Below are 25,126 nucleotides of genomic sequence, written 5' to 3' on the forward strand. Positions count from 1 at the left end.
TAATCACTGGCTAGTGATTCAAGAACTTGGTCCCCTCTGCTTTCAGGTTTCTTCTTCCTCGATCCAGGCTTGGATCCAACGAACTTTCCTTCACTGGTCGCCTGCCAGCAACTTCCTTCTTCCAGGCTCCTGGTCCGGCAACGAGATCCCCGACGTCTTTTCAGACCTATGCAGCTGCAGCCCCTGGGCTAGGTAACTTCGGCACTTCGGTGTCCCAGCATAGCCTCACTATCCTAGGGTCAGGATCCACTGTCGTTTTCTTCCTACCAGGTCGGGTTCGCCCGTGAACACTAACTTTGCCTTTACTAGCTCCCATAGACTTTGTCCCGCATCCCGCGTGAGAGTGCACACTCTGCACCCGAGTCCCCTAGGCCTCCTAGAAGTAATCTAACGATTCTATAGTCAAGTCCTAGCGATTCCAAAGCCTATTAGTACTGTACTTACCTGCTAGTAATTTCGCATTCCACTTTTAAAGTATATGGTTTTTCGTGCCCCTCGGGCATTTGTGTATAACGTGCTAACTTAAGTATTTTCGTAAGAGTTTTGTTGTGTGCTTAGCACCCTGTCCTCATAAAGAGTACAGGGTTGTTGTGATTCTAATAAATACACTGTTTATTTTCATAACACTTGTGTGGTGTCCTTTCACTGGGTGTTCAAGGGGTAATGTGATGGTAAAACAGCTGGCTTAACACGCCCTCTAGAGTCTTAGCCTTAGACTGCTCGTATCCATGCTACTAGGATAGCTGGTCTATAAGGTTGACTTACAACCAATCATCAATAAGGGTTGTTTGGACTGATATATAGTGATCACTAGAATAGTGAGCACTGCACATCAGGCCAACTTCTCACATTGGTGAGCAGCGGTTGGGATTTGAGCTTGCTGTTGTTTTACCACACATGCCCTAAGAATATCTTGTGAAAGATCACATAAGTACTAAAGGTACATATAACTTAGCTTAGAATACTCTGAGTTCTACTGAACCAGCTGTTGTAGCTCCTAGGGCCTAGCACACCCTAAACTACAACTCTAGCAAGGGATCAGTAGGCAAACATATAGTGTAGGTAAGTGCACCACTTACACCTCACTAGAAAAGCATGTCGACTCAGGGGGACTCTACTGAGACTCCCCTGGTCAGTGTTGACCCTCCACAGGTCACTTCAAGATATGCAGCTCTCAATTTTCAGGAGATGAGGCAACTCTGTGTCTCCAGGAAACTGAAGCAGGGGTCTAACCCCACCATTCCCTTTCTGATAGGTCTCTTAGAGACATATGATGCCAGAAAGCTCTCTCAGTTACATGGGAGCATGCCAGCCTTAGAGGGAACCTCTGGGGATCCAGACCTCCCAAACACTGATTCAGCAGTTGAGGAGGAGGATCAGGAGGTACTCTCTGGGGATGAGGTAGACAAAGGTCTTGAGGTAGTCAGAAGGCTAACTAGGACCAACTTAGACTTACTTGGGCTAGGATCTGGGGGCCCCCCAGTACTAACCCGAAGTGGGCCTAACCTTGGAGTTAGGAGAGATAGATCTCTTTCTAGGGACTCCAATAGATCTCTGCACTCTAATGCCTCTTCTCAGGGGAGAAGGAATCCTCCACAGAGGAGATTTACTTCCCCTCAGAGAAAGGAGCATGAAACTAGGATGAGACAAGCTGAACTGAGGATTGAAAGGGAAGAAATTGCCCTGGCCAAAGAGAAGCTTGCCCTGGCAAGAGAGCAGCAGATGAGTGGGCTAGCTCCCACTGGTGGCAGCAATCTCCCAAGAGATAGAGAGAAGGGTTTAGATACTAAACACCTGACTAAAATAGTGCCCCCCTTTAAGCAAGGGGATGACATCCAGAAATGGATGGCTGCTCTGGAGAGGGCCTGCACTGTGCAGAACATTCCCCAGAGTCAGTGGGCAGCTATACTGTGGCTCTCCTTTGATGGTAAAGGTAGAGATAAGCTCCTCACTACTAGAGTTGAGGATGCTAACAATTACCAGGTCCTGAAAAATGCACTGGTTGATGGGTTTGGTTTAACCACTGAGCAGTACAGGTTGCTGTTCAGAGACACCCAGAAAACTCAGTCTCAGGACTGGTCTGACTTTGTTGATTGTGCCACTAAGGCTTTGGAAGGCTGGCTACTGGGTAGTAAGGTTACTGATTTCAAGGGATTGTATAATCTAATTATGAGAGAGCAAGTCTTAAATAATTGTCAGAACCAGTTATTACACCAGCACCTGGTAGACTCTGATCTGACCTCTCCACAAGAATTGGGTAAGAGGGCAGACAAATGGGTCAGAACCAGGATTAGGCCCAAGAACCAAGGTGGTGACCAGAAAAAGGAATCAACCAAGCCTCAAGAGAAGGGTGGAAATAAATCTACAGATCAAACCACATCAGGGCCCCAAAAATCCTCTGAGGGGGGTGGGTCCCAGAATCCTTCCAACAACCAGAAGAAACCTTATTGTTATCCCTGTAAACAGGTGGGTCATTTAAAAACTGACAGCAGTTGCCCCAAGAATAACAATAAGGAAAACATACCCCCAAGTAACATTCCCAAACCTCCTGTTACTACTAGTAGTAATCCCCCAGGTGGTGGGAGTGCCCCCAAGAATTTGGGTGCATTTACTTTGGGAGTTCCTGGGGACTCTGGCCTAACCAGGTCCCCAAACTTAGATACTCTTGTCTGTGAGACTGGCATGGGGTTTGCCAACTTCACAACTTGTCCCAACACTTTGGGCAAGTACAGACAGGAGCCCCTCATCAATGGTATAAAAGTTGAGGCCTATAGAGATACAGGGGCTAGCATCACTATGGTGACTGAGAGTCTAGTCCCCTCAAGGCAACTTTTACCTGGTGCCACATACCAGGTAACCAATATTGATGGAGTACAGAGAGATCATCCCATGGCAGTGGTCAATCTCAGCTGGGGAGGTGTCACTGGCCACAAGAGAGTGGCAGTGTCACCAAACTTGCCTGTAGATTGCCTACTGGGGAATGATTTAGAGCTCTCAGCCTGGGCTGAAGTAGAGCAAGAAACCCATTCTAAAATGGTAAACATCCATGGTAAGGTTAGTGGGGCAGTGGTAGCCACAGCCCCAGTCCAAGATGTCCTCCCTGAACAGGTCAGGAGGGTTGTGCCAGTCACAACCCCATCTCAGACAACTTCCTTCCCAGAACAGGTTGTCAAGGCTGTAATGGTAACAGCCCACACCCAAACTGAGCCCCCTCCTGAAAAGGTTGGGAGAGTTGTGATGGCCACAGCTCAAACTCAGACAGATGATAGTGTTGTGAAGCCTGAAACTATGGATCACTCCACTCAGACAGAGAGTATTGAGGAGGAAGAGAAATCTCCCTCCCACCAGACTTTAGGAAAGGATCAGCCTCCTCAGGGAACTGATCTGACCCCTTGTGAAGAAACTGCCACAGAGGTAGTCAGGCCTAGCCTGGCAGAACCCCTGATGTCAGTGGACCCTTCCAAGGTGGGACCCAGTCTGGAGCAGGTAACCTGCCCCTCTCTACCCTGCCTCAGTCAGCCCAGGGCTGTGGAGGTCAGGGAGGCCAGTGGTGGACCCCAAGGGGCCCCCTGTCCAAAAGAATTTCCCAATCAGCAGATTAAGGGCACTGAAGCTAGTAGTCCTAGCCAAGTGAAAATAAAACACACTCCTGAGGGATCCCCCTTAAAATTAGTTAGGGACCTCCCACAGATGGACACTGTTGGGCACAGCCAAACTTGGGACCTGAGGGCCCCAGACCTGACCTGTCCCTCCAGTAAGCCAAACAGAGGGACCCAACCTCCAGCTGTAGGTAGCCAGAGGTTGACCCTGAGAGCCCAAAACAACTCAGTCTTGGAAAGAAAGGCCTCTATGGTGGAAAATGATTGGAGGAAGCTGAGCCCCAAGTTAGTGGAGCCTCACTTCAGTACTCCATTCCAGCACCAGCCTTTTTCTTTGACAAAACACACCACAGGTAGAGATTCCCTATGGTGGAGACCCTCAGACACCCTTAGGGTGAGGGATTGCTTAGTGGACCATGACATAGGGGGTAACCATGCCAGTGCTGGTACTTCCTTAAATGGCCACTTAGGCAATATAGGCTTACCTGGACAAGGATAGCCTTATCTCCTTTCGTTTGGGGGGGGGTTATGTAGGAAGGTTGATCCCTGACTATGGTTGCCCCCAACTTTTTGCCTGGTGTTTTGCTGGTTTTCTGACTTAGTTGACCTGGGACCCTGCTATTCAGGGCCCCAGGCCTACTGCTCTCTCTGTAAAATGGATTCCATGTACCTTAGGTACATATCTAAATTGGATACTGAGTCACCTTATCAGTCCCTGTACAGTGTACCTTAGGTACCCAGGGCATAGGTGTACCCAGGGCCTACCAGGGGCTGCAGCATGTATTATGCCACCCCTGGCTGGCCATCCAAATCTGACACAACTGGCTGCTTGACAGCTGGGGCAAGGTGGTGTAATCACCCTTTGCTTTAGATATAGTATACCTATATCTAACCCTAAAATGGACACACAGATCTCCTATCAGTCACTCCTATGGCAGGCCTTAACAATCCTGAAGGCAGAGTGCTTGGAATCGTGTGAGATGGTGCTCTGGCATGAGCTGAGCCTGTCTGCGGCTTTCGGGATCCATCCCTTAGCCGTTTCCATGATATCGCATACCATATACTCTTAAGTGCATTATAATCCTCGCGGTTATATGCCAACTCTGGTATCGCTTTATCAAAACATGTCGAGTAAGGTGTCATACGAATTGGAATACTAACCCCTCGCCAATTCTGGCGACGGGGTTAGCATTCCACCCTTCTAGAGGGACACGACATGTATGTAACCCCTAACCCCGGTTAAAGTCAAACAGAGCCTCAGCTCCACAAAATGGATGCTGCCACCGAGACACAAGTCTGCCCTCCTGCTGCTGGGAGTCCTCCCAGAGCAGGAGATAAGGACAAAGGGTTTCCTGCCAGGGGCGGTGCCAGCACCGTCCCAGACAGGGTTTTGTGTATTGTAGGTAGGCAGGGCTTTAGAGGAAGGTGACTGCACGTGGCACCCCGGTGCTCACTGTGCATAGGCTGGCTGGAACCAGTTCCAGGGTCACTCCAGACCCTGTGCTGGGGAAAAGCCCGCCAAGGAAGTGGGTGTAACCACCCCCCTCCTAGTCCCACCCATAGGGCAGGACTTAGTCGCGTGCCAGCCCCTTTTTACAGGATAAAGGTAGAGACTGGCCCCCTTCCAAATCAGATCATCTTTGAATCCTGAAACTACTTTCCACGAAAGGAACTCAAGACTTCTTCCTAAGATTTCTCCCTTGTGACTAAGGAGTAGTCACCCTGCATCCGCAGGCACCATCTTAAGAACACTGCGGTCTGCTGCAAGTCTCTCCTCCGGATCAAGACTGCCCAGCTCGACGAGAACCGGCTTCCCTGGCACCTCTGACCTCTACCTACATCATCAGTCACGCTGAGATTCGTGGGTGTGACGAGACCTCGAGGGACCGGCCATCTTCAAGACTGCACGACTTCTTTCCAGCAAGCCCGCCGAGTAATTTCCTGGTGAGTGCTTTGGGGTCCGAGAAGCCCCGACCCTGAGCAGCTCCAGCACCGAAGTGCAGCCTCCCAGCATCTCCCCGATCTGCGTGGGGCCCTTCTGCTTTTTGCTGCTCACCGCGTTGTTTGGCTACTAGCCCGCTGGCTTGTGGCCTTCTGAACGACGCCCAACGACATTTCTGCTGCTGGTCTGGTTGCTCCAGGCTGGCCCTTGCTCCCTTCCAAAAGAGGAGCACCCCGGACCCTCCTGGTCCACTCAAGACGCCATTTTGAGTCCACCGCGTGGGCTTGAATTAGCCAAGGCTTGTTGCCCAATCCTGGGTAACTTCGACGCCGACAGCTTCATCCATCGTGGGACAGCTCGCCTCTCCATCCTGGTCGCCGACAACGCCTCCTGGTCCGTGAGATCTGCAGAGCCAGCGTCGCCCACTCACCTAGTCGAGGTGACTTCGCCCGGTGCCATCCTGGTGCCCACTTAATCACTGGCTAGTGATTCAAGAACTTGGTCCCCTCTGCTTTCAGGTTTCTTCTTCCTCGATCCAGGCTTGGATCCAACGAACTTTCCTTCACTGGTCGCCTGCCAGCAACTTCCTTCTTCCAGGCTCCTGGTCCGGCAACGAGATCCCCGACGTCTTTTCAGACCTATGCAGCTGCAGCCCCTGGGCTAGGTAACTTCGGCACTTCGGTGTCCCAGCATAGCCTCACTATCCTAGGGTCAGGATCCACTGTCGTTTTCTTCCTACCAGGTCGGGTTCGCCCGTGAACACTAACTTTGCCTTTACTAGCTCCCATAGACTTTGTCCCGCATCCCGCGTGAGAGTGCACACTCTGCACCCGAGTCCCCTAGGCCTCCTAGAAGTAATCTAACGATTCTATAGTCAAGTCCTAGCGATTCCAAAGCCTATTAGTACTGTACTTACCTGCTAGTAATTTCGCATTCCACTTTTAAAGTATATGGTTTTTCGTGCCCCTCGGGCATTTGTGTATAACGTGCTAACTTAAGTATTTTCGTAAGAGTTTTGTTGTGTGCTTAGCACCCTGTCCTCATAAAGAGTACAGGGTTGTTGTGATTCTAATAAATACACTGTTTATTTTCATAACACTTGTGTGGTGTCCTTTCACTGGGTGTTCAAGGGGTAATGTGATGGTAAAACAGCTGGCTTAACACGCCCTCTAGAGTCTTAGCCTTAGACTGCTCGTATCCATGCTACTAGGATAGCTGGTCTATAAGGTTGACTTACAACCAATCATCAATAAGGGTTGTTTGGACTGATATATAGTGATCACTAGAATAGTGAGCACTGCACATCAGGCCAACTTCTCACAGGACCAATCCAAGAATAGCTGCTGAGTCAATGCTCTCGATCAATAGGAGACTGGGAAGAACTAGTGGTTGGCTGAAGAGAAGGTTAAGAGATGCCGTGATGGTAAATGTAAAACATCACTGTAGAAAGATCATTCCAACAGGAGCGACTTCAGTGATCACTGCAGCAGATGTGTACACACAGAGGAAACTAAAGATTAAGGGTCAATGAAACTCAAATGATGCAGTACAACACTTAATTGATATAGAAATAAAGATAGTCTTCCTAGCATAGAAAACATTGTACAAACACTTCAGGGTGAGATTAGAACAGATACAGACAATACAACCACAAAGCTTTACCGCCAGGGTCGGCACCACGTCCATTGTGTTAGCATTAGGTTCAGTTTCCACATAAAGAATGCCCTGCTCAAACCTATGAACAAAGCAAAAGCAGGACTACAATTGTTCACAATGAAGACGGTGCAACTGATAGCAGGGTGTTCATGAGGACCATCTTGCAGTTTCTTCCAAAGGTGGTGTCAAGCTTCCATTTGAACCCGACTCTAAAAGGCCAGCCTTTTTCCGCCAACCAAAGATGCAGGCACAAAGTCTAGTATTCACTAGATAGCGGAAGCTCTGTAATATATTACTGGCAGGATGCTAAAAATATAGACCAGGATGCTAGTTGTTTGACTCGTTCACACCTGCAGACGAAGGGTGGGCAGTCAACAAAGTAATTATTGCAACATGGATAGTGCAGACCATATAAACATTGTAGGAAGGTAGATCCCTGACTATGGTTGCCCCCAACTTTTTGCCTGGTGTTGTGCTGGTTTTCTGACTTAGTTGACCTGGGGCCCTGCTATTCAGGACCCCAGGCCCACTGCTCTCTGTTAAAATGGATTCCATGTACCCTAGGTACATATCTGATTGGATACTGAGTCACCTTATCAGTCCCTGTACAGTATACCCTAGGTATCCAGGGCATAGGTGTACCCAGGGCCTACCAGGGGCTGAAGCATGTAGTTCGAGGCATGTGGGCTGCTAAATTCATATCTTTGCATTAGATCGCCGCCTAGTGTTGGGTCCGGATGATCGCACATTGTTGTCCTGGAAGAGTCTTCGAAGTATCCTGGGATAGGTGGCTCCTCCCCTGGACTACAGTGGGCATCGGCTCCATCCCCAGATTGTTTTTTTCCGCCATTGGGTTCGGATGCGGTCTCGACGTCTGTCGGAACCGAGAAAACTAGCTTTTTTACGGCCAAAAGGCCTTCGTTTCATTACGTCGGTATTGTTTGCGTACGGTCTCGAGTTCTTCCGTCTCTTTGAGTCGGAATCTGCGGAGTCGTATCACTCTTCGGACATCGAGGCCTTCTCATCGCGACACGACAAGAACTTTTCAGCATGGAGCGGAGCCCGTTTGAATACTGTCCCGTCTGTGGGTCCAAATACCCACATATCGACGTGCACCCGGTCTGTAACAAATGCCTCTCGCCAGACCATAACGAGGACAGCTGCATGGCCTGCTCCAGATTAAGGTCAAAGAAGACGCTCAAGCTTCGGCGCGCGGTGCGCCTCGAGGCCCGACAAGCGGCCCCGGCTCCAGAGAACATCTTCGGCGAACAGGAAGAAGAGGGCCTAAGCCATCATCTTGAAATCTCGCCGCCCGCGACGGAGGTCGAGGCGGATCCGGAAGACGACGATGGAGTCGTGGATCAAGGCCTTGAATACGTCGACGAGGTAGGGGACGTCTAAGAAGTTTATGGGGCCGCGGAAGATAGCTCAGGGGATGAGCTATGCCCCGAAGGTTACGCGGATCAGGCTCGGGTCACGGGATCGCCACTCGGCCTTACCCAAGACCCCGTACCGCAAGCCACGGCCCCGCCTTCAGGCCCGGCCACGGACATACTTGCTACGCAGCCCGTATCGAAACCGAAACAAACGGTATCGACTACACCTACGGCCCCTCGCGGCGGGATGCCTGGCTTTCACCTTGTGAATACCCTGCCGGGGTATCTGTCACAGGGGAATACCAGGACGGGTTCCCTAAGCAAGCGCCTTGAGACCCCTGGGTGAAACGTGCGCTATATAAATCGAAATACATTTACATACATACATACATTTACATTTACACCTAAAATGGCCGACCCGAAAACGAAACCGAAACTAACGGATTCGAGTGCATCTAAGATGGCGGGCGTTCCACCAAAAACACCAAAGCCTGCTACCTCATAGACTGTCGGCCTCCGGTCCACAGAAGTCGAAGAAGACTGTCGATTCGACAGTGCCGAAGTCGTCAACGGAGGAGGCATCCTCTAAGAAGGTCGTCCGGCACGGGTCGACCGGGACGACGCCGTCAAAGTCCGCCAAAGCCAGCGACAAGACTCCGGTGCCGACTGGGACGTCGTTAGTCTGACGCGTGGTTGACACGGAGCCTGTGCGATCCCACGGATCAAAGAGCGGAAGCTCAACACATCGGTCCAAGGACTCGGTGTCTACGGCTGCAGCATCGACGTCTAAGACTCCGAAGGGCCCACAAGACGTCGGTTCCGAAGGCAAGGTGAAGGCCTCCTCGTCGGCGCCAAGTGACGCCGTGAGTGACGCATCCCTCATCGCCGCTTCACTCCAGAGACTTCGGGATAAGGCCTCTACGACGTCGGCTCCGGCGCCGTCGCAACAGAAGCCGATGGACATGCCGGCGAAGCCTGCTAGCAAACTTCTCTTCCTTCTGCCGCCAAAGGAGGCATCAAAGGCCTTTGCGCCAAAGACGGCGCCAAAGACATCGGACTCGTCCACGTCTGCTGGAGTATCGGGTCGACAACTCGACTCAGGAGACGATTCGGAGCGTTTTATCGACGCAGACACGGGCAAGTTGACCCTTTACAAGAGGAAGATCACTTCCCACCCAGTGGACTCTTATGTTATCCCACTGAAGAAGAGGCTTGCACAGGACGCTCCAGTCCTGATTGAACCTATCCAGCCTCCTCCTAGAAGGAGTCCGACACCTTCCCCCGAACACTCTGAGGGAGAGCACTATGGACAAGATGACCAGTACACTTTCCCCATCAATGAACCCGATGCACAGCAGGATTCCTATGACGACATAGGCGACCAAGGGATACAGATTGTGGGGCAGGACCCACAGCCTTTCAGTGCACGTGCATCCCCAACAGAAGACTCTGCAGGTTTTCATGCACTCATTGAACGGGCAGCTGCTAATCATGATGTGGACATGCATGCTGACCCAGTGGAGGAAGATTTTCTGTTTGACACTTTTTCAGTCTCCGAAAAGACAGTAAAGACACTGCCTATGCTCAAAGGTGTCCTTAAGCATGCTGTGGACATCTTTAAAGAGCCTACCAGGGCGAGGGTGGTCAATCCACGCATCGAAAAGAAATACAGACCAGCACCTGCAGACCCTGCATACATTCGGGGACAGTTGCCACTAGACTCTCTTGTGGTCGCGAATGCCCGCAAACGGGCAAACTCCCAGACGACGGGTGAAGCTCCTCCCCCAGACAAGGAGTCTAAAGTGCTTGAGGCAGGGGGCAAAAGGGTAGCTGCGCAAGCCGCAAATTTCTGGCGTATTGCGAATACACAGGCACTATTGGCACGTTATGATAGGGCGCATTACGACACCCTAGAGCAAGTTTTAGAACACCTGCCTTCGCAGTTTCAAGAGGCTACCAAACTGCTTATAGAGGAGGGCAAACTCATCTCCAACGCAGTCATAAAGTGTGCACTTGATGCCGCTGACACAGCAGCTAGGGCTATTAACACTAGCGTCATGCTGAGACGGCAAGCGTGGCTACGCATATCAGGGTTTAAACCGGACATTCAAACGACCATACTCAATCAGCCCGTCAATCCTGATACACTGTTTGGTCCTGATGTTGACACCACCCTCAAAGATTAAGAAAGACAACGAAACAGCTAAGTCTATGGGGGCCCTTCAATCACAACAATTCCGGGGCAACACTTTTCGTTGCTCAGGTGCACGTGGAGTCACCAGAGGACAGATGGGTCAACAATCACAGTTCACTAGAGGTGGAGCACAGTCCTCCTACCCAAAGCAGAATAAAGGGGGTTATCGAGGAAACAGCACCAGAGGACGTGGCAGAGGAAACAACAACTCCCGTTCCTCTGCCCCAAACAAACAGTGACTCTCAGTCACTGCCCCCGACCATTTAACACCTGTCGGGGGGAGACTACAGCAGTTCCTGCCACTCTGGACAAACATCACCACAGACAGGTGGGTACGACAACTTGTCCTGTACGGTTATTGTCTAGAGTTAAAGTCCACTCCACCCAACATTCCACCAAGGCAGCGGCCTATGTCCGCAGAGCACTTGCACTTATTGCAGCAGGAGGTAGTGGTGATGCTGCAAAAAGGCGCAATCGAGCTCGTGCCACTGGAGGAGGAAGCCACAGGGGTATATTCCCTGTACTTCCTTATTCCAAAGAAGGACGGATCTCTCAGACCCATTCTGGATCTGCGTCCCCTCAACCTGTATATACTGTCAGAACATTTCCATATGCTTACACTGCAACAGATTCTTCCCTTGTTAAACCAAGGGGACTTCTTAGCAACCTTAGACCTCAAGGATGCTTATTTCCACATACCACTACACCCATCCCACAGAAAATACCTCAGGTTCACTATCCAAGGCAGGCATTATCAGTTCAAGGTCCTACCCTTCGGAGTGACCACCGCCCCAAGAGTGTTTACCAAGTGTCTGGCGACGGTAGCGGCACACCTCAGGAGGCAGAATATCCATGTCTACCCCTACCTAGACGACTGGCTCGTTCAAGCCAAGTCGGAACAGTGCGCCGCGGACATGTCGACTACCATTCACCTCCTTCACAATCTGGGCTTCTCGCTGAACTACCCAAAGTCGCACCTTCAGCCGGCACATGTCCGGCAGTTTCTGGGCGCGACGATCAATACCCTGATGGCTATGGCTCAGCCAAACCAGGTCAGGATAGACAGCATGCAGTCTCTGATCCAAAAGTTCAGACCACAACACTCGCTTCCAGCGAGAGTGTTCATGCAGTTGATTGGCATGATGGCCTCCTGCATCTTCATAGTCCCTCACGCACGGTTACATATGCGTCCGCTCCAGGAGTGCTTAGCAAACCAGTGGACACAGGCTCAGGGACAATTGACAGACCTAGTGTTGGTTACCAGTCGGGCGTTCAACTCTCTGCATTGGTGGAATCCACACAACCTTTGCAAGGGCCGACTGTTCCAAGAGCCAGTGCCACAGATTACCCTGACGACGGACGCATCTCTCCAGGGATGGGGAGCTCATCTGCTCACTTACACAGTGCAGGGACTATGGACGACGCAGCAACAGAAGATGCACATCAACTATCTGGAACTGATGGCAATCTTCATGGCGCTCAAGTCCTTCAATGTACATCTGTGCAACAAGGTAGTGTTAGTCCGGACGGACAACATGACAGCGATGTACTACATTCAAAAGCAGGGAGGCACCCACTCGCCACAGCTGTCTCATCTGGCTCAGAGCATGTGGAAGTGGGCCATTCAGAGGAACATTTTCCTCATGGCAGAACACCTCCCGGGCAAGGACAATCAGATGGCGGATCTGCTCAGCAGATACAGCCATCAAATGCACGAGTGGGAGTTACACCCATCAGTACTCCGCTCGTACTTCCAGCAGTGGGGTCATCCGGAGATAGACCTGTTTACCACAAACGAAAACGCAAAATGCCAACACTTTGCCGCCAGGTTCCCTCACCCACAATCGCAGGGGAATGCGATATGGATGAACTGGTCAGGCAAATTTGCGTACGCTTTTCCACCAGCCCCTCTGATACCACTGGTGGCAAGAAAACTAAAGCAGCACTCGATGACCCTCATCCTAGTTGCTCCAACGTGGGCACGCCAAGCATGGTACACCACGTTTCTGGAGCTCTCGGTGGTGCCGCATCAAAGGCTGCGCCTAACGCCCAGGCTTTTGACGCGGAACCATGGAGACATTCAGCATCCAGATCCGCAACAGCTCAACCTGGCGATCTGGCTCCTGAAGTCCTAGAGTTTGGCTACCTTCACCTACCTCCAGAATGCATGGACATCATCAAGGAGGCAAGGAAGCCGACTACCAGAGCATGCTATGCTGCTAAATGGAAGCGTTTTGTTCTTCACTGTACAGCCAATAACATAAACCCGCTAGATGCATCTATCCCTAACATCATTTGCTATCTGTTACATCTTTACAAGTGCAATCTAGCCTACACTTCCATTCGGATACATCTATCCGCCATAGCAGCTTACCTTCAGAACAGGCAACATCTCTCTGTCTTCAGAGTGCCTGCCATTAAGGCTTTCCTTGAAGGTCTGAAACGAGTCATTCCCCCAAGGACACCGCCAGCTCCGGTGTGGAACCTCAATGTGGTCCTCACCAGGCTGATGGGACCACCTTTTGAGCCACTACACTCGTGTGAACTCCAGTTCCTAACATGGAAAGTGGCTTTCCTTATTGCTATTACGTCACTGAGACGTGTTAGTGAGCTGCAAGCGCTCACAATACAAGAGCCATTCATACAAATTCATCCAAATAGGGTGGTACTACATACTAACCCTAAATTCCTTCCGAAGGTGGTGTCAGTTTCATCTCAACCAAACTATTGACTTGCCTGCATTCTTCCAAAACCCACAAACGGTGGCGGAAAGAATGCTCCATACTTTGGATGTTAGAAGGGCGTTGATGTACTATATTGACAGGACACAACACTTTAGGAAAACAAAACAACTTTTTGTTGCCTTCTCGCCACAGAACAAGGGCAACCCTATTTCCAAAGCAGGAATAGCCAGATGGATTGTTAAGTGCATCCAGATCTGCTATCAAAAGGCTAAACGCACCTTAACAATACCCCCAAGGGCGCACTCCACACGCAAATTGGGGGCATCCATGGCTTTCCTGGGGAACATTCCTTTAGAGGACATTTGTAGAGCAGCCACATGGGTTACACCACATACCTTTACAAAACACTACTGTGTTGATGTGCATTCCAAACAGCAGGCAGCTGTTGGGCAGGCTGTTCTCAAGACACTTTTTCAGGTTTCTGCAGCTGGCACGGGCAACCGCCGCTAATGGAGGGACTGCTATATATTCTATGCAAAGATATGAATTTAGCAGCCCACATGCCTCGAACTGAATATGCTACTTACCAGTATGCATCTGTTCTTGGCATGTAGGGCTGCTAACATTCATATCGCCCACCCTCCTCCCTGGTGCCTGTCGCAGCTGCAGACATACTCTTGCATTCAATCATTAGCATGGACATCCTTTACACTTTTCACTCCATCTCTGCCACAATGGCTAAAAACAATCTGGGGATGGAGCCGATGCCCATGCGCACTGTAGTCCAGGGGAGGAGCCACCTATCTCAGGATACTTCGAAGACTCTTCCAGGACAACAATGTGCGATCATCCGGACCCAACACTAGGCGGCGATCTAATGCAAAGATATGAATGTTAGCAGCCCTACATGCCAAGAACAGATGCATACTGGTAAGTAGCATATTCATTATGCCACCCCTGGCTGGCCATCCAAAACTGACACAACTGGCTGCTTGACAGCTGGGGCAAGGTGGTGTAATCACCCTTTGCTTTAGATATAGTATTCCTATATCTAACCCTAAAATGGACACATATATTCCTATCAGTCACTCCTATGGCAGGCCTTAACAATCCTGAAGGCAGAGTGCTTGTAATAATGTGAAATGGTGCTCTGGCATGAGCTGAGCCCGTTTGCAGCTTTCGGAACCAAGTCCTAATAGCTGTTCCATGATAACGCATACCATATACTCTTAAGTGCATTATAATCCTCGCGGTTATATGCCAACTCTGGTATCGCTTTATCAAAACATGTCGAGTAAGGTGTCATACGAATTGGAATACTAACCCCTCGCCAATTCTGGCGACGGGGTTAGCATTCCACCCTCCTAGAGGGACACGACATGTTGGTAACCTGTAACCCCGGTTAAAGTCAGACATAGCCTCAGCTCCACAAGATGGATGCTGCCACCGAGACACAAGTCTGGCCCCCTGCTGCTGGGAGTCCTCCCAGCACAGGAGGCAAGGACAAAGGGTTTCCTGCCAGGGGCAGTGCCAGCACCGTCCCAGACAGGATTTTGTGTATTCTAGGTAGGCAGGGCTTTAGAGGAAGGTGACTGCAAGTGGCACCCCGGTGCTCACTGTGCATAGGCCGGCTTGAACCAGTTCCAGGGGCACTCCAGCCCCTGATCTGGGGAAAGCCCGCCAAAGGAGAGGGGTGTAACCACCCCCTCCTAGTCCCACCCATAGGGCAGGACTTAGTCGCGTGCCAGCCCCCTTTTGCAGGATAAAGGTAGGAGCAGGCACCCTTCCAAATTAGATCTTTGAATCCTGAAACTACTTTCCACGAAAGGAACTCAAGACTTCTTCCTAAGATTTCTCCCTTGTGACTAAGGAGTAGTCACCCTGCAGCAGCAGGCACCAACCAAGCATTGCGGTTTGCTGTAAGTCTCCTCACCGGATCAAGACTGCCCAGCTCGACGAGAACCGGCTTCCCTGGCACCTCTGACCTCTACCTGCATCATCAGCCCAGCTGTGATTCGTGGGTGTGACGAGACCTCGAGGGACCGGCCATCTTCCAAGACTGCACGACGCTTGACCAGCACGACTCCCGAGTGACCCTCGACCGAGTGCTTTGGGGTAAGAGAAGCCCCAACCCTGAGCAGCTCCAGCACCGAAGTTCAGCTCCCCTGCATCCACGAGATCTGCGGGGGGCCCTTCTGCTCTTTGCTGCTCACCGCGTTGTCCAGGTCGCTTGCCCGTTGGCTAGTGGCCCTCTGACGACGAATTTCAACGACAAACACCGCTGGTCTGGTTGCTCCAGACTGGCCCTTGCTCCCCTCCAACAGAGGAGCACCCTGAACCCTCCTGGTCCACTCCAGACGCCATTTTGAGTCCACCGCGTGGGCTTGCATTTGCCAAGACTTGTTGCCCCAATCCTGGGTCCAGCGACGTCGACAGCAGATATCTTCGTGGGACAGCTCCCACCTCCATCCTGGTCGCAGACAACGCCTCCTGGTCCGAGAGACTGCAGAGCCCAGCAGCGCCCACTCACCTGGTTGAGGTGACTTCGCCCGGTGCCACTCTGGTGCCCACCTTAATCACTGGCTAGTGATTCAGAACTTGGTCCCCTCTGCTTACAGGTCTTCCTCTTCCCGATCCAGGCTTGGATCCCCAAGAACTTCTTCACTGGTCGCCTGCCAGCAACTTCTTTCTTCAGGCTCCTGGTTCATCAACGAAGAAACCCGACGACATTTGAACCCTATGCAGCCGCAACCCCTGGGCTAGGTAAACCGAGTACTTTGGTGCTCCAGCGTGGACCAACTCTCTAAGTGTCTAGATCCACTTTCATTTTTGACCTACCTAGTCTGGTTCGCCCGAAAGCACTAACTTTGCTTTTACTAGCCTCCATAGACTTTTTCCCGCCTTACGCGTGAGAGTTCCCACTCTGCACACGACGTCCCTAGGCCTCCTGCTTGTAATCTAAAGGTTCAGTAGTCCAGCCCTAGCGATTCTAAAGCCTATGAGAATAGTTACTTACCTGCTAGTATTTCGCATTCCACTTGTATAGTATATGGTTTTTCGTGCCCCTCGGGCATTTGTGTAAATTGTGCGACTTTAAGTATTTCTTTAAGAGTTTTGTTGTGTGCTTTTAGCTCCCTGTCTCATAAAGAGCCAGGGTAGTCTTGTTATAAATAAATATACTTTATTTTTCATAACTTGTGTGGTGTCCTTTCACTTGGTGTTCAAGGGGTATATGTGATGGTAAAACAGCTGGCTTAACACGCCCTCTAGAGTTTAGCCTAAAGACTGCACGTGTCCATGCTACTAGGATAGCTGGTCTATCAGGTTGACTTACAACCAAACATCAATAAGGGTTTTTTGGACTGATACATAGTGTTCACTAGAATAGTGAACACTGCATATCAGGCCAACTTCTCACAAACATGCTTTAGTATGGCACTGAAAATGCTGGTTACTAAAACAAGCGCACATATACCCGAAGGCAAAAGCGAGCCATGCTAGCATTCATACATATTTCAATAAACTACATTTGCATGGCAGCAACATGGTCACTTATCAATATCTTCAACACAATTGCGTGGGCATTCATTGTAAGAAGAGGCTGAGGTGGTTTTGACATACATTTGCATGCACATACTCCAAACCAGCGTGGTGAATGCTGTTAAAAAAACGCTCAGACTACTTGTCTGGAACCTGTTAATTAACAAAGAGCTAAGAAGTTAGTTATCAAGAATTAAACCAACATAGCCTCACCCTCCGTTTTCGAGTTTATAATGATAACCTGTCTAGAAATTGATTACTTTTCTACATTTTCTTCACATTGGCAAATTAAAGTCACATGGTTAGAATGAAACTACGGATAACCGGAGCTAAGGCATGTGCCTCTGGTTTAATGAACTGCTGAAAGTGTCATGAATAGATACTCGGTGGAGGCATTCTGCTCATGTCGGCAAAAAGCACTACTCATCTAACAGCCATCTTTGAAAGTGGAAAAAATAGTGAAATTAGATCGAATTCACAGGGATTTCCTCAGCTTTGCAGGAAAAGGCCAGTTCTCAATCATGTTTATATTCATTACATAGGCATATATCCCTCTGTCCTCCCTATTGGAGCCTACAGAATGAAACACGGTGCAGTTTGTTCTCCCCTCTATGGACTTGTAGGAGTATTCTGACAATTCCGATTTTTATTCTATGAAGATGTTCCTGAATTCCAGAGAATGCTATATTTCAGTATTCACCCGTTTAATGAGGTCTCCATGATAAATAGCTGGTGATTCAGAGAGACAACAATTTCTTACCTGTAGCATTAGGTTTGTGGCTGTGGACCATTCTATATTGCTAGTTGAAGTACGGCCTTTTTCCTGTCAAACTAGATGAAGAAATGGACAACACACAAATAAAGCATTGTTTCAAGCTTCAAAACTAAGGTTAGAGGTAAAAAACAGTTTCACTTGTGGTAGCTTATGGGAAGGGCAGATGGGCATTGTGTAGAAAAGTGGGTGCCGATGTTGGAAAAAGGTTTACTAATTTGTGTTTTTCTTATTGACAGGATCTCTTCCGTAGGGTGCGCAGTATTCTGAACAAGTTGACTCCACAGATGTTCCAGCAGCTGATGAAGCAGGTTACTGACCTTCCCATCGACACAGAGGAGCGACTGAAGGGAGTCATTGATCTGATATTTGAGAAGGCCATTTCTGAGCCAAATTTCTCTGTTGCCTATGCCAACATGTGCCGTTGCCTGATGGGAGTAAGTTAATTGGTTGCTTTGGTCAGAATAAGGGCTTGTACTGATATTTAATAGTAATATGTTCCCAGTGCACTTCATTGGGTAATGTGCTACAAATTTAATAGTAATAATTGTTTTGTTTGCAAGAGGCATAGTTTTTGTCCAATGAGGGTTAACATAAGGGCGGCTCAGTTTAGGAACTTGCACACTTTCTCCATTGTCATGTCTGTTATCTGTCTCACATTGAACTTTGTGTTGTGTAGTTCACACTAATCCGTGGGAACTGCGTGTTTGTTGGACAAAAACTTTGGATGAGGTGCTTATACTGATTCCAAGCACCCCCTTTGCCTAAAGACCAGCTAGCTCCGTGCCATCATAATGCCCCCCTAACCCTACCAGGGAGGGAATAGCTTCTGGCAACCACTGAAAATGACAACCCTGACACCTCAGGGATCATGATAACCGATCAGAACTTTTCGCTCAGTCACTCTTGCTCTTTTGTTCTCAGAGAAACATACAGAATACACGCTGGGACGTTCAATATATTTATTGAACCAACGTTATTCTTGTCTCTACATATGCTGCGATAATCAGTAGACAGAAGCAGATGAACGTCATTACGAGCACCAAAAAAGTAAATGGTAAATACAGGTTTGAGGCATATAAGCTGTAGATCACATGCTTTGCGCATACTCCTGCTATCTAGTGTTGGGTCTGGATGTTTGCAGTTTATTTTTCTTCAAAGAAGTCTTTTCCAGTCATGAGGTAGGTGACTCCTCCCTTTGATAGTGTGCATGGGCATTGACTCCAAGAAGATGGTTTGTGACCGCCATGCTCGACGTAGCGACATGCAGAGCCAACACGCAAGTTCCATTATGGACCTCTTCGGAGAAGATTCGGAACAAGAAGCCGGAGACGCCATAGGAGCCGAAGAACATGATCCTATCTGACAACGGCTCCGAGGGTGACAACGAAATCCCCCAAGGGCAGCATACCGTCTTGGTCGAAGCCAGGCTCCGGCCCGCTCCCTTCGATGCCAAAAACACTATACAACCCGAAATCATCAGGATCCAAAACCTCGTCAACAAACCAATGAGCACAGAAACAACTGGACGTGCTAATTCTAGCTCAAGAACATTATTTCGATGCTCCGCCTACCAAACCGGATTCGAAACACAGTTGTACATCCAACTACTGGACAGATCACCACAAAAGTAACCCTTAAAAGGAAACCTAGCAGAGACCTACCATTTTCCTTTAAAGAGGAAGAATGTCGGGACTAATGATCCTCCCCTTCCATATCCTTCTAAGCCTCAACCTTTAATGATTTCACCTGAGCGCTCACCACGACATACACCCTAAGATCAGGATGATGAGGATAGGGATGGGGTTGGGGACAATGCACCATTTCTACCGGACTCGTGGGCAGATTAAAATACTGAATCTCCCACAGGAAATGATCCTGACCTGTACCCTACCAAGCTCTCTCCACTGGACGCCAACTACCATGGTGTACAGCTGCTCAAAGAATCCTTTGAAGAGGATTTCCTTTTTTAAACACTTAGCAGCACACAAGTCATCGCACACACTCCCCATGCTCAAGGGTATGATCAGGCACGTTGATGACCTATTTAATGACCCTGTCAGGCTTGTATCCTTACCCCTCGGTTAGATTAAATTTACAAGCCAGCACTATCTGACCCAGCGTACATAAAATGCCAATTGGCATTGGACTCCCTAGCGGTGGCCAACGCACGTAAAAGGGCAGCCTCCCAAACTACAAGGGATGCTCCAAGAAGGCCGTTGACCCTAAGAAGGTCGTTGACCCTAAGGTCGCAGATCCGAAGTAGACTGCCATCGAGCTGAAAGGCTGCCCATCATACAAAAGACGTCCAGCCTAAAGAGACGCTCGACCCGAACACAGACATTATTTGTAGACAGTTTCCTATATTAATTTCTGACATAGGTCCTGATGAATCGCTAATCATTGTACGTTTGCGAGAAACAGGTCAACCAATTCCTGCACATATTAGTCGAATCTCGAACAAGGGAACATAAACTTCCCATCGAGTACAGGCTAGTTCTTCCGTTTAATTGAAGCAGGGGACCCCCAGAATAAACTTGATCCTGGTACCCTAGCCTCATTTTAACTCAGTCACGTCTACACCATCCTGGCCCCACACCCGCACTTAACCCATACGGCTGTTGGATAGAAGATCTCCGCCAAAGAGCCCCTCTTTGAGGTGCCACCCGTTAGGTATTGCACCGCCGACCCAACGAGGAGCATTGCCTATGACGAAGCATGTCACCTGCAAGGGTGTGTGAGGACATTAAATCCAACATAATGGATGCCCAACCGTAGGACTCCTCTGAGACCCTACTACATCCAAACACCTGTGCGACCCTTACACTCATCACTATTAGGAACAGCCCAGTACCTTTTTGCTAATACTGTCTCTGTGGGCGAATACTGAGGCTGGACCTACCACTCCACACGACGAGTGATGATTTCGCCTACCCCTAAGCAACCCCTCCCCCTTTTGTAGTTATTAATAAGGCCACTAACACATGATAGGACCCAGCATAGGTCTTATAAAATTATTCCTAAGCTCAACTCTTGGTAACGTGGCTGCGAATAGACAGGCTTAACTTCAGACAGGTATGTAAGGCATTTAAAAACACCATTTCAGTAAATTACAACACAAAATAAAAATCCAACACCAATTTATAAAAATAAGTCTTTTTTCTTTTAAATGACACCAAATCGAAAATAATCCACTGTAGGGAACCAGAGATGAATTTTTAAAGATTAGTCACTTTCTAGTGCTTAGAAACCAACAGTGCCCCTTTTAGTGATCTGGTTTTCTCTGACTGGGACACCTTTAAACATGGTTCTGGAGAATCTCACCAAATGTGTTGCGCCTTCTCCAACAGGCGGGTCCAGTTAGAACTCCTTCCTGAAGTTCTGCTTGCGGGTCCCAAAGTATCCAACTCACAATCCAAGGTTTTGCAGCGTGAATATTTCTGGATTCACTATGCTGTGCATTATTCCGCGGTCTTGTGGTTGGGTCCGGATTCGTAGTCTTCATCTTTTTTTTTTTTTCTTTTTTTTTTTTGTAGCCCAGGTGGGCGTCGGCGTCACACCCCTTTGGGTGTATTTCCGGTGACGTCGGCATGCTTCCTGCGGAAGCTCCCACTCTTGGGCGCCATCTTCAGATTCTTTTTTTTCGCGGTCGGGTCTGGATCGTTCCCGTTTGGGCTCCAGACATTTTTGGAGAAAGAAGAAAGAAAAGACGAGGAGAAGTCATCTGAAGACTGCAGGGGACTTAATCGACGAAAAGCCGGCAAGGAGAAGGCGTTTTTTCATCGAGATCATCGACGACCGCGCGACCAGAGAGGCTCTGGATGCTCGATGATGGACAACACGCCGTTCAAGTTCTGCCGTAACTGCCACCACAAGTACGCGCAGAAGGACCAGCACCCGGTATGCAACCTTTGCCTACCGGTGAACCACGAAAGCGGAGACTGCAACGCCTGTTCCGCCTTCGCCCCGAAGACCCTTCGTGTGAGAGAGAGGCAGAGGGTAGCACACGCCACCCTGCAGGGGAAGGCCCCGACTCTGTCCCTCTACGAGCTGGGGATGTCCTCCGAGGAAGAAGACAACGCTGCCGCCGAAGACGACCGCTACACGGTCGTAGAGACCGATTACACGAAGACTTCTGACAAGGTAGGAGACTCTTCGGCCCCCAAGAACCCGAGAGACTCTGAGTCTAGAAAAATCGAGGGCAAGACCCCGAAAGCGCCGACGCCAAAAAAGGCGGCGTCCGCGACTACTCCCAGGCCCAGCGGATCCTCTGAGAAGGAGTCCCCGGCGCCGAGGGCTGCTGATCAGCAGAAAACGTCGAAAATTGTCCCCGAAAAGGATCGATCGACGCAGAGGGAGAAAGACCCAAAACTGACGACGACGACCAGAGACCCAAGATCCGGTCCGACGTCGAAAACTTCGACGCCGAAAGGTACGGCGACGAACCATCCGCCGAAAAGAACGGCCGACCCATCCGACGCGGAACACGCGGCAGAGATGGAGAAGAGAAGGCGCCTCGAGGCCGAAATGGAGAACATCATGCAGCGGAAGAAAGATTTCGATGCAAAGATTAAGGCCTTCACGATCCCTCACAAGACCAAGCCACCGGTGGTGGAGGCAGTCGAGGAGGAGGAAGAGATCGCCGAAGTCGTCGAGGAACAAGACCAGGACGTCAAGGTGATCGACGACCAGGAGGAGTACGAGAATCCCTACGATAGTTACAACTATGGGGAGGAAGAGGAAAGCAGGACGGACGCAGACTCGACACCCTCTGACCTACAGGAGGTAGATTACATAGATGTCGACACCGACAGCCCGGAGGAGGTGGTCGACACTTACCCCTCGAGGCCCTCGTCGCCGGACGACATCGGGGCCTACAACTCGGTGATACAAGCTGCCGCAGCAGCTTTCAAGCTCGACGAAGAGAAGCAGAAAGAAGACTTCCTTCTAGAAACATTGCTCCCAACACAAACGAGGCGCCAGTTCCTTCCAATGCTCGAGAGCGTCTTGGCTCAGGGGAAGGAAGCTTTCAGGGAGCCTGCAACATGCAAGGCAGTAACTCCCAGAACTGAGAAGAAGTACAAGCATTCCACAAAGGACCCGGCCGACATTCAGGGCACGGTCTCTGCAGACTCCATTATCACGGCCACAGCAAGGAGGAGGGCTAACGTACCCACTACCTCTGGCCCACCACCGGATAAGGAGAGCAAAAGGATGGATCTGGTGGGCAGAAGGATCGAACGGAATGTCGCGACCCACTGGCGCATGGCTAATTCCAACGCCCTGATAAACAGGCACATGTACCAAATCATGGAGGGGCTGGGGCAGTTGGTGAAGGACTTGCCCCAGGATGCCAGGCAGAAGGCCGAAAAGCTGGTTGAAGAGGGAAAAAACGCGGCAAATTCTTGCCTTAAGACGGCCCTGGATGGGGCAGACACCGCCAGCAGGCTCATGATGATGGGCGTCACGGAAAGGAGGCACGCCTGGCTCAGGATATCCGGTTTCAAACCGGAGGTGCAACACAGCATCCTGAACACACCGTTCAACGGCAACACGCTTTTCGGAACAACAGTTGAGGAAACGCTCAGTCAACTGAAAAAAGATAACGAAACAGCAAGATCCATGGGAGAATTGCAGTTCAGAGGGAACAAGAGGTGCACCCCGTCACGGAGGCCCGGCGGGAGAGGCGGAAACCAGCCAGGTACATCACACCAGGCTTTCCAGCAAACGCACCAGGCAGACTCGCAGACTCAGCATGGTCAGCAGAAGCAGTCCTGGCAGTACCAACAAAGAGGCCAGTCCTTTCGAGGGAGAAATGGACGGGGACAAAATAGAAGAGGGGGGCAGCAGCCTGCCTCTAAGTGACTTAAAAAAACTGTGTGCCCGCCCACAAAAAAGATCCCAGGGGGCAGCACGTACAGATGGGTCAAGACAATCTAGACACCTACGACCACATGACACCAGTGGGAGGAAGATTAAGATTTCACCTCCGAGAGTGGAGAGAAATCACATCAGACAAATGGATCCTCAACATTATCCAATTCGGATACTGCATAGAGTTGGAGGGGAGACCAACAAGCAGAAAACCAAAAAGAAAGCCACTAGCAGGCAAGCAGCTGCAGTGTCTGCAGGAGGAGGCAAAGGAACTCCTGCGGAAGGAGGCCATAGAACGGGTACCCTTCAAGGAAAGAAACACAGGAGTATACTCAACGTACTTCCTGGTACCAAAAGTAGACGAGACAATGAGACCCATTCTCGACTTACGGTTCATGAACAAATTCATAACGCAAAAATTCAAAATGACCTCCCTGCAAGAGGTGCTCCCACAATTGCAGATAGGGAACTTCATGGTCACAATAGACCTCAAAGACGCATACCTGCACATTCCAACGAACAGTTTCACTCATGTCCCTTCAGCCAGCGCCAAGAAACCCCCGGGTGTTAGCGCGCTTAACAAGAATCATTTAACATAACATAACAGAAAGCACAAGCACATGCTCAGGTTCACCATCGGAGAAAGCCACTACCAGTTCACGACACTGGCCTTCGGACTAAAGTCAGCACCAAGGGTCTTCACAAAGTGCCTCGCAGCAGTCGCAGCGCACCTACGAAGGCAAGGAATACACGTATACCCTTACCTGGACGACTGGCTGGTGAAAGCAAACTCATACCAGAAATGCAAGCTGCACGCACATAGTGACAAGCACGCTCATAAACCTGGGGTTCTCCATCCATTGGAAGAAATCATCAATGGAGCCAGAACAAGTGAAGATCTTCCTGGGAGCACAGATCAACACCTTACAGGGCAAGGTGTTCCCCAGCGAGAAGAGGGCGAGGGCGCTGGTGAAGGAAACTCGCCTCTACCGGAAGGGACAAGCTCGGACAATGAGGACTGCGAGCAAGATCATGGGGATGATGGCATCATGCATCCACCTGGTACCGAATGTACGACTCCACATGAGACCCATTCAAGAATGGCTACAGGAGCAATGGTCACAAGCTACAGGCAGTTGGGAGGATCTAGTGGTTGTAACGCACGCAGTGCAGAAGGAGATGACATGGTGGACCATGGAGAACATAGCAAGGGGAAAGCCTCTAACGCCCCCAACGCCAACAGTGACCATCACCACAGACGCATCCCTGAAGGGATGGGGCGCTCACATGGAGGAGCTCAAGGTGAGGGGACTGTGGACACCAACAGATGCGACAAAGCACATCAATTACTTAGAATTGAAGACAATCTTCCTTGCACTGAAAGCCTTTCAAACAAGACTGTACAAACACAAGGTGTTGATACAAACAGACAATACCACTGCGATGTTCTACATCAACAAGCAGGGGGGCACACAGTCAGCCCCGCTTT

At 50.0% G+C, this 25,126-nt stretch overlaps 1 protein-coding gene across 22 annotated transcripts in view; it reads left to right on the top strand.

The window, feature by feature from the left end:
* Positions 1-25,126, top strand: part of EIF4G1 (eukaryotic translation initiation factor 4 gamma 1) — a 980,016-nt gene that overhangs the window by 556,711 nt on the left and 398,179 nt on the right. For all 22 annotated transcript variants that reach the window (XM_078666154.1, XM_078666151.1, XM_078666155.1 and 19 more), the window contains one exon: positions 18,003-18,200. In XM_078666154.1, the coding sequence (XP_078522280.1) occupies positions 18,003-18,200 (198 nt within the window). The remainder of the gene's footprint in view (positions 1-18,002; positions 18,201-25,126) is intronic.

This window comes from Lissotriton helveticus, chromosome 11, assembly GCF_964261635.1.
Source record: "Lissotriton helveticus chromosome 11, aLisHel1.1, whole genome shotgun sequence".
In the NCBI taxonomy this organism is placed as follows: Eukaryota; Metazoa; Chordata; class Amphibia; order Caudata; family Salamandridae; genus Lissotriton; species Lissotriton helveticus.